The sequence below is a fragment of the Zosterops lateralis genome (genome assembly GCF_965231275.1).
Source record: "Zosterops lateralis genome assembly, chromosome: 1".
NCBI lineage: Eukaryota > Metazoa > Chordata > Aves > Passeriformes > Zosteropidae > Zosterops > Zosterops lateralis.
Genome location: NC_139762.1, coordinates 140,317,118 through 140,330,997, shown reverse-complemented (window position 1 = coordinate 140,330,997; position 13,880 = coordinate 140,317,118). Strand labels below are relative to the sequence as shown.

The window sequence follows — 13,880 nt, the reverse complement described above, 5'->3', positions numbered from 1 at the left end:
CGTGACTCTTTCCTTCTGCCCCTGTTGGTCAGTCTTGGCAAGCAAATCAACAGCTCTGCCCCCTCCCTACCTCCAGAGAGCCAAGGCTGCAGGATGCACTTCCATCTCTTCAGCCTTATCAAAGCAGATCTCATCATGAATGATGTTTTCAAAATGAATTTATGCAATAGGAACAGACCTTGAAAATATTCTGTGTGCAAACAAAGCCTGAACTTTGCTGTTTTAGAGAGAATGACTAAAGTGGAGTGAGTGTCTAATCTCACTGAGGTAGGGGCATGCAGCCACCCCAGTTAAAATCCCAGCAATGTCTGGAAAAAGGCAGAAACATTTTTTTTAAGGTCTTCAAAAGTGAGTAAAAAAAATCAATATTCCAAATCACTCTATGTGGACTTTATTTGGACACAAAAAACAAGAAATGTTGTGGCTGAGAAGTTTGTGCCTGAATCTTGAGACAAGTGAACAATATTCTTGGCTAATTTCTGGTGTGCAGTCACAGAAGGAAATTGTTAGCAAAATTGTTTTGTTATTGTCTCCAGTAAAGCAAAGTTCTCACAACCCCTTCTTATCTCCCTCAGTCAGCTGAGGTCTAAAAGTGCATGGTGGGGAACTAAACAAGTAATATTTGAATTAAATCCCACACAATGAAGCCTTTGACAATTTCTAAACCATGTTTTTGGTGTATATAGACTTCTTCCATGATCTGTTTCCTGAGAAACATTTTTGACATAAGTGTTTATCTGCCACCTGTCTTGCAGCAAGTTTATTTGAGAAAGAAGCAGAAGTTGGTAAGAAATGAGGCATGGTGGGCATCCCCATCAGCCCCTACACAGAACCAAAGTCTAAATATGCTATGCCAGCTGGCATTTTAACTTTCAAAACCCCCTAAAATGTCAGTATTGTCACTCATGAGTAAGAAAAAGCAGTATGTATTGGAGTATATGTAATTTTTCTACATCCTGTGCAGATGAGAAATCTCATCTAGAGGAATTTTAAACAGATAGTTTTTAACTTGTAACAACGTTTTGTGAAAATGCAAGAACACAAGTACCTGTCTGGTGCAAGACAGGGTGTGCCTGACTACAGCAAAAAGTTATAACAAGCAAAGATGACTTTTAGAAATTTTTGCCTGGGCTCCCACTGTGTCCGTCTCTGTATTGTCTGACCTAAGCTTCCAAAGAGAAATTTCACTAGTAGTTCCCTCATAAATCACAATTCTGTGCACATTTCTCAGGCTAATCAGCCTCTTCCCATCCCTTCAGAGTCCTGCTCCATCTGTTGGCCGGACAAGTCTGAGCAGCCACTGCAAACATGTTGCAACTTCACAGGTGTTTTTGTCAAAGTTTTCAGCATCCTTCACTATAAACGGGATGCTTCCATTCAGAGTAAAGGCAAAATTCCTGTTGTAACTATGGGAATAAACATGCTCTCACTTCCCAGCACCACTATGGAGCACAGAAAGGTAAAAACAAGGGGCAGAAATGGTTCCGAGAATGGAAAGCGGAATAAAGCTGCAAGAACAAAACTGCATTTTGAACCGGTGAACATAACCCCAAATCACTGCTGGATCTGTGCATCCTCTCCCTTTCCTTTTAACCTTTCTCCCAAAGACCCAGCCGAGCCCTGCAAGCTCCTCACTTACTTTGCTATGTGCACAAATAGCTGATCCTAAAAGTTTCCAGGTGCCGCCCCGCCTGTCCATGCGGAGCATCCGTAGGATCTGCAGGAACCGGAGGCTCCTGAGAGACGTTGCCAGAACATTGCCCTGGTTCCCAACAGCAACCACTGGCACTGAAGCAATCAGCACAAAGATATCTGCAAGGCAAAAAAGAACAAAGCCTGCCAACAGAAGTGGCCCCATCACCTGCTTCTTAATCCCATCTGGTTGTGCTGCAAATTTCCCTGGGCGAGTTTCGATGCTGCCTGAAAATGCCTTCTCTTGCCAATTAATCAGATATCTGCACCTGCCACACAGTCAGTATCAGGCACAGAACCTCCTGGAAAGCCTTGGCATCTATTTACAGATCAATGCACTGGACTTGAGACACTGAGCTTGCTTAGGGAAGCATGGAAACAGTGTCTAATGCTTACAGAAAATCAGGCTAAACTTCATCTGTGCCACTGGAACACCATAGTGAACAGGTCAGCAGATGAGAAATTCAGATTTGATGGTACAATTTACATTTTATTATTTTGGGTGAGTTTTCCCAGTAAAATCTTGAAGTCAGTACTACTATTTTTTCGTAAATGCTCACAGGACCAATTTGCTGATAACTGTAGAGGTTTGAAATGTGAAAAAATTATTTTTGTTTTGTTTCTTTTCCTTGTTTCCCCCTGCTTTTTGATCCTATATACACATACAAGAAGAAAGTGGTACCAAACAGCTTCAGACATTCTCTGGGCACTCAATCTTTAATTTGTCTTTATATTCTCTTTTAAGCCAAAAAGAGTAGATTTCAGATTTATTCACTTCCAATCATTCTCAAAACAAACTTGTACCAGTGAAAAATGAGAGAATGAGAGATGATTTTAATAAATCCAGGATATCTTCTGTTTTTTACCCAGATATCAATGAAGATTCATACTCAGAAGTGAGATGACACTTCTACTGAGAAGGAATGAGACAGTTTCAATCCCACTTGCTCACACTCTGCTGCCTTCACAAACCCACTAGAAGTAAAAGAAGTATCTGTACAACAGTGGCACCCAAAGGAGCACTACTAAATCGAGGATAGCACAGATGCACAAAGAAAATCTGTCACAATTTTGTCTACCATTTAGATCCATGAGCTGAACAAAAGGAGAGGAAAGAGAGGTTTGTATTCATGCAGCACCATGGCTCCCAGAGTGCTTTGTGTTGTACAGATAAAGAAAAAAAACAAAACAAAAAAACAGTGCTTGGCCTGAAGAAAATCTAAACAAGTGAGGATATCCTAAAATCAGTGAACAAATGGGGATGACAGGTGCTCAAGGCGGAGTGAGCTCCTAAATGTTGGCTGTTTGGTTTGTGGATATAATGAATAGTTGCAGGAGGGTATTCAAACATGGATAATGAGTAATTTTGTGGGTAATTATAGGCAGTGCCTTTCAAGCCTGAAAGACAACATGGGTGAAATCACAAAGATACTTGTTTGCAAATACAGATCAACAATACAATTGTAAAACAAAACACAGTTACGAAAGGGGAAGATGGCACAGAGTTGGGTTCTCAAGTGGTTTCAAACCGAAGGCAGAGAGAGTCTTCCTGAGGATGAGCTTAAGAAAAGTGCAGTGGGGCCCAGGACAAGAAAAATGTATTTGAAGAATAGAAGGATTTTTTTTTTTTTCTCACTGTCTATATAGCCAAGTGTCTCTTAATTACAAATTATTGCTGGCTACATCAAATAATTACTCCAAGCAGGACACAGGTCCTGGCATAAAGGGCAGATCTGAATTCAGTGCTCTTTGCACTGCCAATCACCAGTTCTTTGACATCCCCCAAACTGGCTTAAAAGGAAAAAAGGACATTAATGAGGAAAACAGTAGTAGAGAGCATGTGCCTACCCAGCATGCACAAAGGCTTCCTGGCAAATTTGAGTCTCCCCCTCCATCCTTTGTAGCGACAGCAACAGCCAGCAGCCCAGATCCTTAAGGCAAACTCTGCTCCAAAGATGAAAATGGCAAAAGTCTCCTGTATCAAGACACAAACTACACCGTTAGTCTCACAAGAAGTTTTGCAGTAATTCTGGACACAAGGATACAGCTGAAGGAAATAGATGAGGTGCAAGTGTTGGGATATGTGTAAGTGAGAGGAAAAAAGTGGAGGAGAATTGAGATTGATGACAGAGGCAAGGCAAAGTGGGACATATTTTTCCAGCCTGCTAAGTACCGTGCAGGAAGGATTTGCCCCTGCTGTTGGGTAAATGTGAAGTGCTTACCCTGCCTTAATGGAAGGACAATTACTTCACAGAAAGACCTCCTTCTCCACAAAAAAAATGAGCTGACATACGTGAGGGGTGACTGCAAAGTCCCCAGGGCACTCTGTACCCACCCCCAGGGTCACCCACCAGCAGCTCCTTCATGCAGCCACATCTGTTGAGGCAGGGGCAGGATACAGGACACTCACATGGCCATAATTTTAAAGCAATGATAAAGACATAGATAAGACAAATTTAAGGCATATATTGTTCCCTTAAATTTCTGGTGGACAAAAGAATGGGACTTTGCACCTTGCTCCAGACCCTTTCTAAGCATGGGGAGGGAATGGGGAGCAAAGAGCTTTTCTGAGGTGCTCAGCAGAGATAGACCAAGGGCAGCCTGGGGCACAGGGTTACTTTTCCTCTCTGTGACTTGCTGGCAAGAGGGAAAAGGGGATTTTTCTCCATGCTCATTACCCACAGCTTCCAAAAACTGCTGAGAGCCACATAAAAACAAACACAGGAGAAGGGAAGATAACCTCAGGCTTTTTCAAATGTGAAAGGTGGGCCTAAGCAGGGTAACACAGACCAAAAGCGAGTTTCACACTCCCTGAGGGATGGAAGGTGTTTTTTTATACAGGCACTTTTGAGAAAGAACATGCAAGCGGAATTCACCTTTCATTCCTTTTGGCATTTAGCTCTTGCTCGGATCTATATGTCTCTGGAGGTACAAGGGGAAATGGAAATTGAGGTCTTGGAACTAATTTTGCTGTGCAGTTTCCCTAGGGATACTTTAAACAAGGCCAAGTTAAGCAAGACATTGTGCCCTGTATTTTATGATACCTATAGGAGCAAGGGAAGTTCATTTTTAGGGTCATTTTCATAAAATGTTGAATTTGCCATTTTATATTTAGTAAGGGGTGTTTTTTTGCTATTTTTTAATTCTTCTGCTAAATGGGAGGTCTTACTGAAACAAAGTCTTGAGCATGAACTTCAGCATTTATAGAACAAGCAATCTGGAATGGTTTTTTCTGTGAATATATTTTCTCTCAAATGCACTGCCTGCAGCAATTTCTCTTATGCTGCTATTGGACACCAGCATGAGTCCAACTGAGATGATTTTCCTTGAAAGAAATACCAGGATTAGTAGAATTCTATAGAATGAATCAAAACTGTTGAAAGATTCCCTCAAAAAATAGTTTTCAAGTATGCTTATGTCTGGTATGGTCAAGAGGACATTTACTGACAATCTGATGGAAGGACTGTTAGACAAATGCTGAAAAGCCATTGTTTGAAAGCCTCAGGCCAGGGTCTTTCATTTTCTTATTACTCAGGAGCCTCATTTACTTTTTACTCAGTTGGTGTTGACAATGGATTGAGAACTCTCCAATATGTAAGTGTACAGTCACTGCTCCAGGACCAAGAGCAGAAACCTCACAGCATGCAGAGCTGGGAGTAAGTTTCCATCCCTGCTGATGGGCTGATTTAAATTCCAGGACCTTACCAGGGTGATGCAGCAGCCACAGTTCACTTACCAGCAAGAGGAGCCAGTCTCCAGAAACTGTTTCATACTCCTTGAAAGTTGTCAGGACAGCTAAGATCAAACACCCCAAGACAATCAGAAACCTGGAATGAAATAAAAGGAAAAAAAAAAAAAAAAAAAAAAAAAGGCAGAATTTTAATCCTCTCTGTGTTTGCACTGGGGATGTTGCATGTAAAATTGTGAGTGGAGACTTCCATGGGATGGCTGCTCCCTGTTGGTGAGAATGAGAAGGGTTTTTTAATGAAGATCAGAAGTTTTCAACCAGGTTGGAGCAGGGGGAACTGGCAGCCATGACAAGATCCAGAGTCAGAATGTTCCTGGGACAGACATCTTCAATCAACTCACATTCTTCAAGAATGAAATGAGTGATAGTGCATTTTCAGAAGGGATTGTATGATATGGCAGAGGACTGTATTGCTCCATCCCAAGCTGTGTGCTGCCCAGAATGGCACTGCAGCTCCAGTGCAATGGATCTCCCTGGCACATCCTGAGCCCTGGGAAACAGTGAACGCTTCACTACAAGGCAGCACTGGGACAAACCTTCCCTTGAAAACTGCATTGCATTTCTATTTTTTTCCTTCTTCTCTTTTTGCACTCATTTCTATGCAGATGAAAAGATGAAAAGGTTTGAAAGAGTAACGAGAGAGGGTAAATTTCTCTCTCCAGTAAACAAAGCGTGTCTAAAATCCCCACTCCTGTGTTATTTTCTTTCTGTGAAGCTCTAGAACACAGAGATTTGACTAAAAATTTAACTACCACTGCTGGCAAATCCAATTCAGTCTAATTGATCTGCTTTGCAAAACTATTCCCAGGTTCAAGCTATTCAAAATCTTTTATAGAAGTGATTACTGTGAAGCAAAGAGGGGCAAGCTCATATTCTGGTACTTCATGTACCCAGATCATGGGCATTTTTCTGTATTTCCAAAACTTGATCCACAGGAACAGAGGGGCAGATGGCCATGGAAATATTTTGAGTTTAATGAATAAATCAGAAAGAAGTCTTTGTAAAAGCTCTGGATCCCCTGTTTTTATAGTTAGGGTACATCAAAGAAATGATAGGCATTGGGTACTGAAATCACACAGGGAAAAAAAGCTTGTGAAGAATCAAGCTGTGTTTATGTCTACTACCTGTTTTGAATTTTAATCTGGTTCCTGTAGTGTGATTTCATCTCTTGCTGAGTAAAACTCCACTTTGTTTCACTGGGTGAAATGAGCAGAGCCAGAGCCTGCAGAGGAGGCAGTGACAAGGGACTCAGCTCAGCTCAGCAACATGTGTCTTCTAACCCGCCTTGGGTTTTCATTTCCTTCATGTCTGAGAAAACCTAGGGCTAAGGAATGGCATTCTGAGAATGAAGAAATTATTTGCAGCTGGAGCGAAAGGACAGAGGTGAGCTCCAGATAGCTCCTGCTGGGGAGGGGAATTTCCTCCAAGCAGAGTCCACTAGCACCCTGTATGCGAGGAAAAAACAAAGTGAAATGCTTCATAGCAAACCCTGAAGGATTCATTTACCTTGGCTTTTCTGAAAGTTGCTGTTCTTAGAACAGAAGTAAATGTGTTTGCTCATGCTAAATAATTTCGGATTTCTTCGGCAAGTTTCACCTTTTCCCACTCCCCGTCCCTGCTCTAGAGCATGGGTTATGTAGTTGGTAGGAAACAGACCAAAATATGTCTTTTTACATCTATCTATAACCACATTCCTGCTACTCAAGACATTTAGCAGTTCACTTAGCAATTTTGTGGTGCTCCTGCCATACCCTTGAGCTTTGCTACACCATATGTTCTTCTCCTCACCTTGCAGTTACAAAACTAGTGGCTCCCCGGCTTCCCAAGACCCATGATCCAGTTTTCCTAAACCTCCAAGAGCAAACAGGTGAAAACTAAACAATGTCAACATGATTCCTTTGATTAATTATAAGCCACCTATGTTCTGCCACACTACAGCCTTTAGAGTGGTACCATCCCCACGCTCCATTTAAAGCCTTGAGCAGCTGCTGCTTGGTACTTCCCATGACAGCCACTTCTTTATACCGTGTGAAAATTCGGTCACCCATCAGCTCATAAGTATCATTTTAATGATTTAATGAAAGGTGAAACACACTGAAAGCAGTCCAAGGAAATCACATCATTGCATTACATCACAAGCTACTTAGACTAAAGACATGAATTTACGATATAATTTTAAGAAACACCGCTGTCAGTTAAAGATGACGTACAGACATTTGTCCAAAAGGAAGACAGAAGATAAGTTAGTAGTGAAATCATCTTCTTTTTTTTTGCCTAAAAATGCCTGCGGTTTTACCACTAGAGGGTACCGGTGCTCCACAGAGCGAGGTGTTTACAGCTCCCTCCTTTGGAAACAGACTCAAAGCAGGGGATGTTCACGTGATCGCAGCCACGTATTTCATATAAGGAAAGGGGTCTTACAGTGATGAAAGAGTTTGGTCAATAAAAATCCCAGATGTTGACCCCAAGGGAGGACTGGTCAGTGCTGTTAGGGGTGCTGCTTGTTCAGTCCCTCCTTGGGGCACAGAGCACGCTGCAAGTCCCAGCCCCAAGTGAGAGCCCTCCCATGAGAAGAATAGATCATGCAGGACAAACCACCCACTAAAAGCAGGGTGACAGGGTCATACGGAAGATCGCGAGTCATTGTGAATATTCTTGAGGGTCAATCTGAGAAGAGATTGTGGCCTGAAGCCCTCACTGCAAGAAGTGCATGGAAGCACCTCAGAGGTGCCATTGCTGGGTGGGAAGTGCAGTTCCCAAAACCAGGGAGCCCACAGAGCCACGCTCCCTCCCACAGGACACTGGAGTATGAAGGGATTAAAAGCCTGTGGTAGTAGCCATAACCACAACCCCTCCTGGAAGGGTTGGCTTTCCTCCTGCTGCACCATATCCCAAGGATAAACACCACCTGCAAACACCCACAAGTTAATCAACTCCCATCTCCTCAGCATCTGCAATAATTATGACTGCAGCTCAGAGCACGCCATCAATTTTAATCTGCATTGATGCTGTGTAACCCAGCCTCTTCTGGTCTGGATCTTGGTGGGTTTGAAGCCTGCAAGTCTTCTTGTGTCCTCTTTCTATGGAAGATGTCACTCAGATTCCACCCTTCCTACATCAGTCTCCCTTGCTCAGCAAGGATGATAAGAAGTTTCATCTTCCCCTTGCTGCTACTGCCCATGTTGTGGGCACACCTGTGCCCATATGGTGGCCGTGCAAACATAAAGAGAGTTGGCAACAGGACAATGCCTGAGTCTAAACTGCCTGATTTCATTTTGTACAGGCAGCAGTGTGGGCTGAGTGGTTGAGTCTGGCTGTAAAATCGTAACAGGAAAATCACGGGGTAAGAAACTGCTGAAATCACAGAGGATGAGCAGGAGGAAAACTCCCACTGACCTGGGGAATCAAGGGACAGAAGGGGAGGAAATCTGAAATTTACTCACATAATGATTCATGAGACATAGAGCACTAAGGGTTAGAAGAAAGAAGCAGGGTGAAAATCAAGGTTTAAAATGAAAACTGAGTCCTATTAAGTCAAAGCTTTCTGTTAAACAGTGTTTCAGCAGGCAGCATTCCAGACTTCAAGAATGTATATCACATATGTAAATGAGAATGTGTTCTTCAGCATTTTAGAATAATTTTTGCCATTATTTTACATTATTTTTCACAGCATATTAAGTGGTTCCTATTTGTACCCTTATTTGTACCCTTTATGACTTAAAAATCTGATTTGTTTGTTGTATACATAATTTCCAGACCACCAAACGGCAGTGCTTGTTTGTCACTGTCACAAATAATATATTGTTCAGGTCAATATATTTTCTTAGTTTTAGAAATTACAGGTTTAATACTCATATTTTCTAACTGCACTACTTCAGTGAATTAAAAAGAAAAAGTAATGCATGATCATGAATCTCTAGAATGTCTAATGTTTCTTGTATGAACATCACAGACTGTTTTGTTTGGTAAATCATTACTTATTTTAATACTCCCCATTCTTTGAGTTTTTCCTCTATATCTGTTTTCATTTGAAGCCAACAGAATGCAGATCTAGCTGAGAACCTTTATGTGTTCTATATATATGTCTGCTCATCATGCTTCCTGTTCACCATCCCTTCGTTCAAAATTGTAGGAGCAGATCCTGTCAGAATTTGCCTGTAATCTATTCCAAAACAGCTTCCCTATGAAACTGTTTTAAGCACTAGATCTGCCATAGGCAGGCCAAACTACATTTGCACCTGGTAACATTTTGACAAATTTTTGTGCAGTGGGATAAAATGTTAAGTCTCAGTGAGGTTTAGTTAACAGAGAGGAAAGTGTGCTTCTAGTGCTCAGCTCAGGTTGATGTAAAGCAAATAGGTCAAGCTGGTCAGGATCACCCACAGAGGATATTTCTTCTCTTTAACTGTAAGGACAGGCTGATGATGAGCTCTTATGGAGAGGTTTACTGTGTAAATTAGCTGAATGACACCCCTTATGTTTACCCCTGGTTTGGATATAATTATGAACACCACCTCTTCATAATGTTTATGTATTTTTTCTACTGAATTAATTAGCCAGCCAGCCATAGCAGTCCTACATGACTTTTTTTTTTTTTTTTTTTTTTTTTCTGAAATCCCTTGCTGTAAATTTAGGTATCACATCTACATATGGTCAAGGATCCTGGTTACAAAATTATAATCCAGGCTTTGGGTAAGAAAGCCTGGAGTCTCTGACTGAACAGTTACTAGTAACAAATCAACCCAGTCCAACAGTGCACAGATTTCTTTTTGCTCTCTCATCTTCAATACCACTTCTTGCAAGACATTGAGACTTTTCTGTCTCCAAATGTTCTCATGAATCTTAGATTTTTCTGCTTTACTTCATTTTGTATTTTATTTTTTTCCCTTAAAGCTTGTGCTCTGGTTTCATTATGCTCTGCCACCTGGTAAATGCTAATGGAATTCTCTAAGATTGTGATAAGTAAGGAAAATCTGGCAGTGTTCTGCTAAATTTGTGGTTTAGAGTATCCAAAGCAATATGGTTCTAAACCATGATTCCCACACAGTTTCCCAAATTTCATATTGGAACAACCTAATTTTCTTCAGCTATTGGCTTTTACCCATAAGGATTAAAAATGCATCTTTTCTCACAGTTCTTTCAGTTTCTCTATATTCCTACCCACCATCTTTTTCTCTTCTTCCAAACTTCATTTTTCACAGAACATCTGCAGTATCTTGCACTGATCTCTTTATGGTTGCTAATGAGAAACTTGAGTCAGGGTTTTTAACACTAAAAAAAAAAAAAATTACATTACCAAATATTTGAGAACAGCTCTTCAGAGAGAAGGGAATGCATGCCTGATTTCCACAGACTCAGGAATACTCACTGTTTAATATGTAGATTCTTGAATCTCTGCACTTCCAAGCAATAGGCCAGAGATCAGTACTGAGATTAGAGTGACAGGAAAAATCCAAATATTTTGTGGGGCTACAAAAGGGCAGGGAATGCAGGGAAAAGCACTGAGAAACTTAGTGGAAGTCCTGGAAGAGAAGAGAAAAAGCAACAAGTCCTGCAGAAGGGACATTCTAAGGTTCCTCTTTCTTTGCATCCATGGATTTCCCTGAGTGCACACACACAGCTCCATGTACAAATTTCTGTCCCAGTGCCATTATACATCAAGGCCAGGGCAGAAATGCCAAGCTCAGTAAGCTGTATTGCACTCTTGCTCTGCTGCAATGGCAGAGGCAGAAAAATGTCCTCCATTGATGCTGAAGGAAATCCTAGGATGAAAGGAAAGATCCCTGAAAGAGTCCTGGTCTAACTGGCACACAAGCTGACCTGGCAGATGATGAGGTGGCAGCCCAGAATGACACTTGTCCATTGGTGACAGAAGTGACAGACATTGTCCCTGGTACAGCAGGAAGCTGAGGCAGAAAAGCCCAAACCTGTACTCATGCCAGGTTTTTATGGTCTTGGGCTCTCATTGGCAGGAATGCCTCTGAATGGGCTTCACTGCTGTTTCCATGAATCTGGAAAGCTTTTAAAACCAAGACCTGGAAGAGGAAAGCTGTGTTTCATAGCAGGGCATTTAGGGTGTAAAAGAACAGCTTTTGTATCAGATGGTTCCTCTTTCCTCTCCTCTATGTACTAGACAAACCAGGTTAAAGCTCCCTTGTTTTGGTGTGGTGTTTTTTTTTTTTTTTTTTTTTGTTTGGTGGTTTTTTTTTTTTTTTTTTTTTTTTTTTTTTTTTGGTTGTTTGTTTTGGTTTGGTTTTTTTTGTTTGTTTGTTGGGTTTTTTTTTTTTTGGTTTTTTTTTGTTTTTTTTTTTCAGGCTCAGTCCTAAAAATCTTTTTCTTCTGAGCCCTGTTGACCACCATTGCCATTTTTCAAAGGGTGTCTGGTATGCTGGTACATTTTGGGTCAGCAGTGTCAGACAGCACAGACACCATCAATCTGTATTTTCTGCTTAAGGGCACATTTCAGAAGAATGAGCCGACAACATTTCCCAGGTTTACTGGTATGAGACTGCAAAACAGCCCAGCGCACTACATTTCCCTGCTTGTTTTTTCTCAGCTTAGAAGACAAGAGTCGTATACCAAGATCCTATTTTCCTCCTGGGACAAGTGTTAAAAGTGCTCCAAAATTCTTGGCACATGTAAGTTACTGGGAGAACCCAAGGCATCTTCTCACATGGGTGACTGAGTGGGGAACAGATGGCAGAAACAAAGGAGAGGCAAAGACAGCATTAGCTATCAAGGGGTTAGATGTCTCCTTGAATAAGGGTGGCAAAGCTTCTGACTTGCAACTAAATATCCTGAACTGCTTCATTAGTGGTTTTAAATTCTATTTTTATATTTAAGTGAAGGACATCAGACTGAACTATTGTTTTGGGGCTTTTATCTGCCATGGCCAGAATGCCTATCCATGGGCTTATCTCTGGCTGGCAGCAGCTGCTGATTGAGTTGACACAGACAGACTGTGGAACATGGTGAGCCATGCAGTGCAGCAGAGCAGGGAGAGCACGGAGCAAAACCGCATCACTCAGCAGCCCCAGCTGCAAAAATCAAAAATCAAATGAGTTTCAGAAATGCTTATGTCAGGGCTTTCTCCAAAAGACATTAAAAAATTTGCACAAAGCCATTTGAAGGTAAACTTTAGGATTGTTACATTGGTTTCTGCTAAATTTTGTGGAATGAAAATGCTGGACCTTTGAAAGCCAGCCTGTAAGTGAGTAGTCAAGTGCCCAGACTTCAGCAAAATCTGTAAAGAAGTTAATTTAGTTGATAGAAAAAGACTAAGGTAAGACTAGCAATCATCCATATCAATTGTTACACATCTGGAGAAAAATTTCTAGGAAGCTACCTTTTAAATGTCACCAACACTGCTGTGCCCAGAGGGACAAAAGATCTAGGAGTCTACTTCCAAACATGACAAAATCTCAGGGGTAACAAGATTTAGGATGTCTCATAGGCACACACACTGATCTCCCCCACAAACCCTTCCTTGTTTCTTTAGAAAGGGGAGGGGTGGGTTATACCCTCTGAATAAAGTTTTAGAAATCTCAAAAAAATGCAGACGAGAGTAACTTTTGAAGCCACAGTTGTAACTTCTGCCTTGATTGAACACAGTGTTGTGGTATTTTCTCCCTTCCCAGTTGAAATCAATAAAGATCAAAAGACTGTAGCAGATAGAGAAAACAAACAGAAAAACCCAGTCAAAGAGCCCACCCACTCATCCTTCCACCTGACCAAACACCCTTTACTTGTAGGCACACACACCAAATATAGTAGGTCCTCCAAAGGTGACATAACTGAAAGTGAATTTCTAATATGTCCAGAAAAAGCCTCTGTAGTCTCTAATACAGAGTTACTAGGTAGGAAATTGATAATAATAATTTGGTGGTCAGACAGATTCTTACAATGAACTGAAAAGAGAATCTTTGCTCTTAATTCAAGACTTCAACCCATTTGGGAGTATTGATAGTTGGGTTTTTTTCCTATTTTTGACCATACATTGCAAACCTCATACTTTCAAAAATGCCAATAATTCCAATCCAATATAGCACTTCAGCCATGTGGGACTGCCAATTGAAAAAACAATTTCCAGCTGAAACTGTGCTTCTGAAACTCATCACATAGTCGCCCTTACGTGAGAACATGACCACTTTCTACAAGGATCTCAGTTCTCTCTTGGAGTGGGACCCTCAGAAGAAAATCTGCATGGTGCCATTCCTGATGGACTTTTTACCCTGGTCAAAGATTTGCAGCAGTGCAAGGAAGAGATGCATGGCTCCATACGACCTGCATCTCACAACACTGCCAGTACTCCAGGTTCAGGTAACATTCCATTATGGGCAGTGAAGGGTGTCCTGATAATGCAGCTCCTGTGGAGCCAGACATATGGCTCAGTTCTCTCAGATTAGCATGGATCTCTGGATTTTCTGGCATTGACTCCACA

At 41.4% G+C, this 13,880-nt stretch overlaps 1 protein-coding gene across 2 annotated transcripts in view; it reads right to left on the bottom strand.

The window, feature by feature from the left end:
- Positions 1–13,880, bottom strand: part of KCNQ3 (potassium voltage-gated channel subfamily Q member 3) — a gene marked incomplete at its 5' end in the record, with an annotated part of 186,804 nt that overhangs the window by 26,175 nt on the left and 146,749 nt on the right. For both annotated transcript variants that reach the window (XM_083870771.1, XM_083870772.1), the window contains 3 exons: positions 1,640–1,812; positions 3,541–3,667; positions 5,429–5,519. In XM_083870771.1, the coding sequence (XP_083726897.1) occupies positions 1,640–1,812; positions 3,541–3,667; positions 5,429–5,519 (391 nt within the window). The remainder of the gene's footprint in view (positions 1–1,639; positions 1,813–3,540; positions 3,668–5,428; positions 5,520–13,880) is intronic.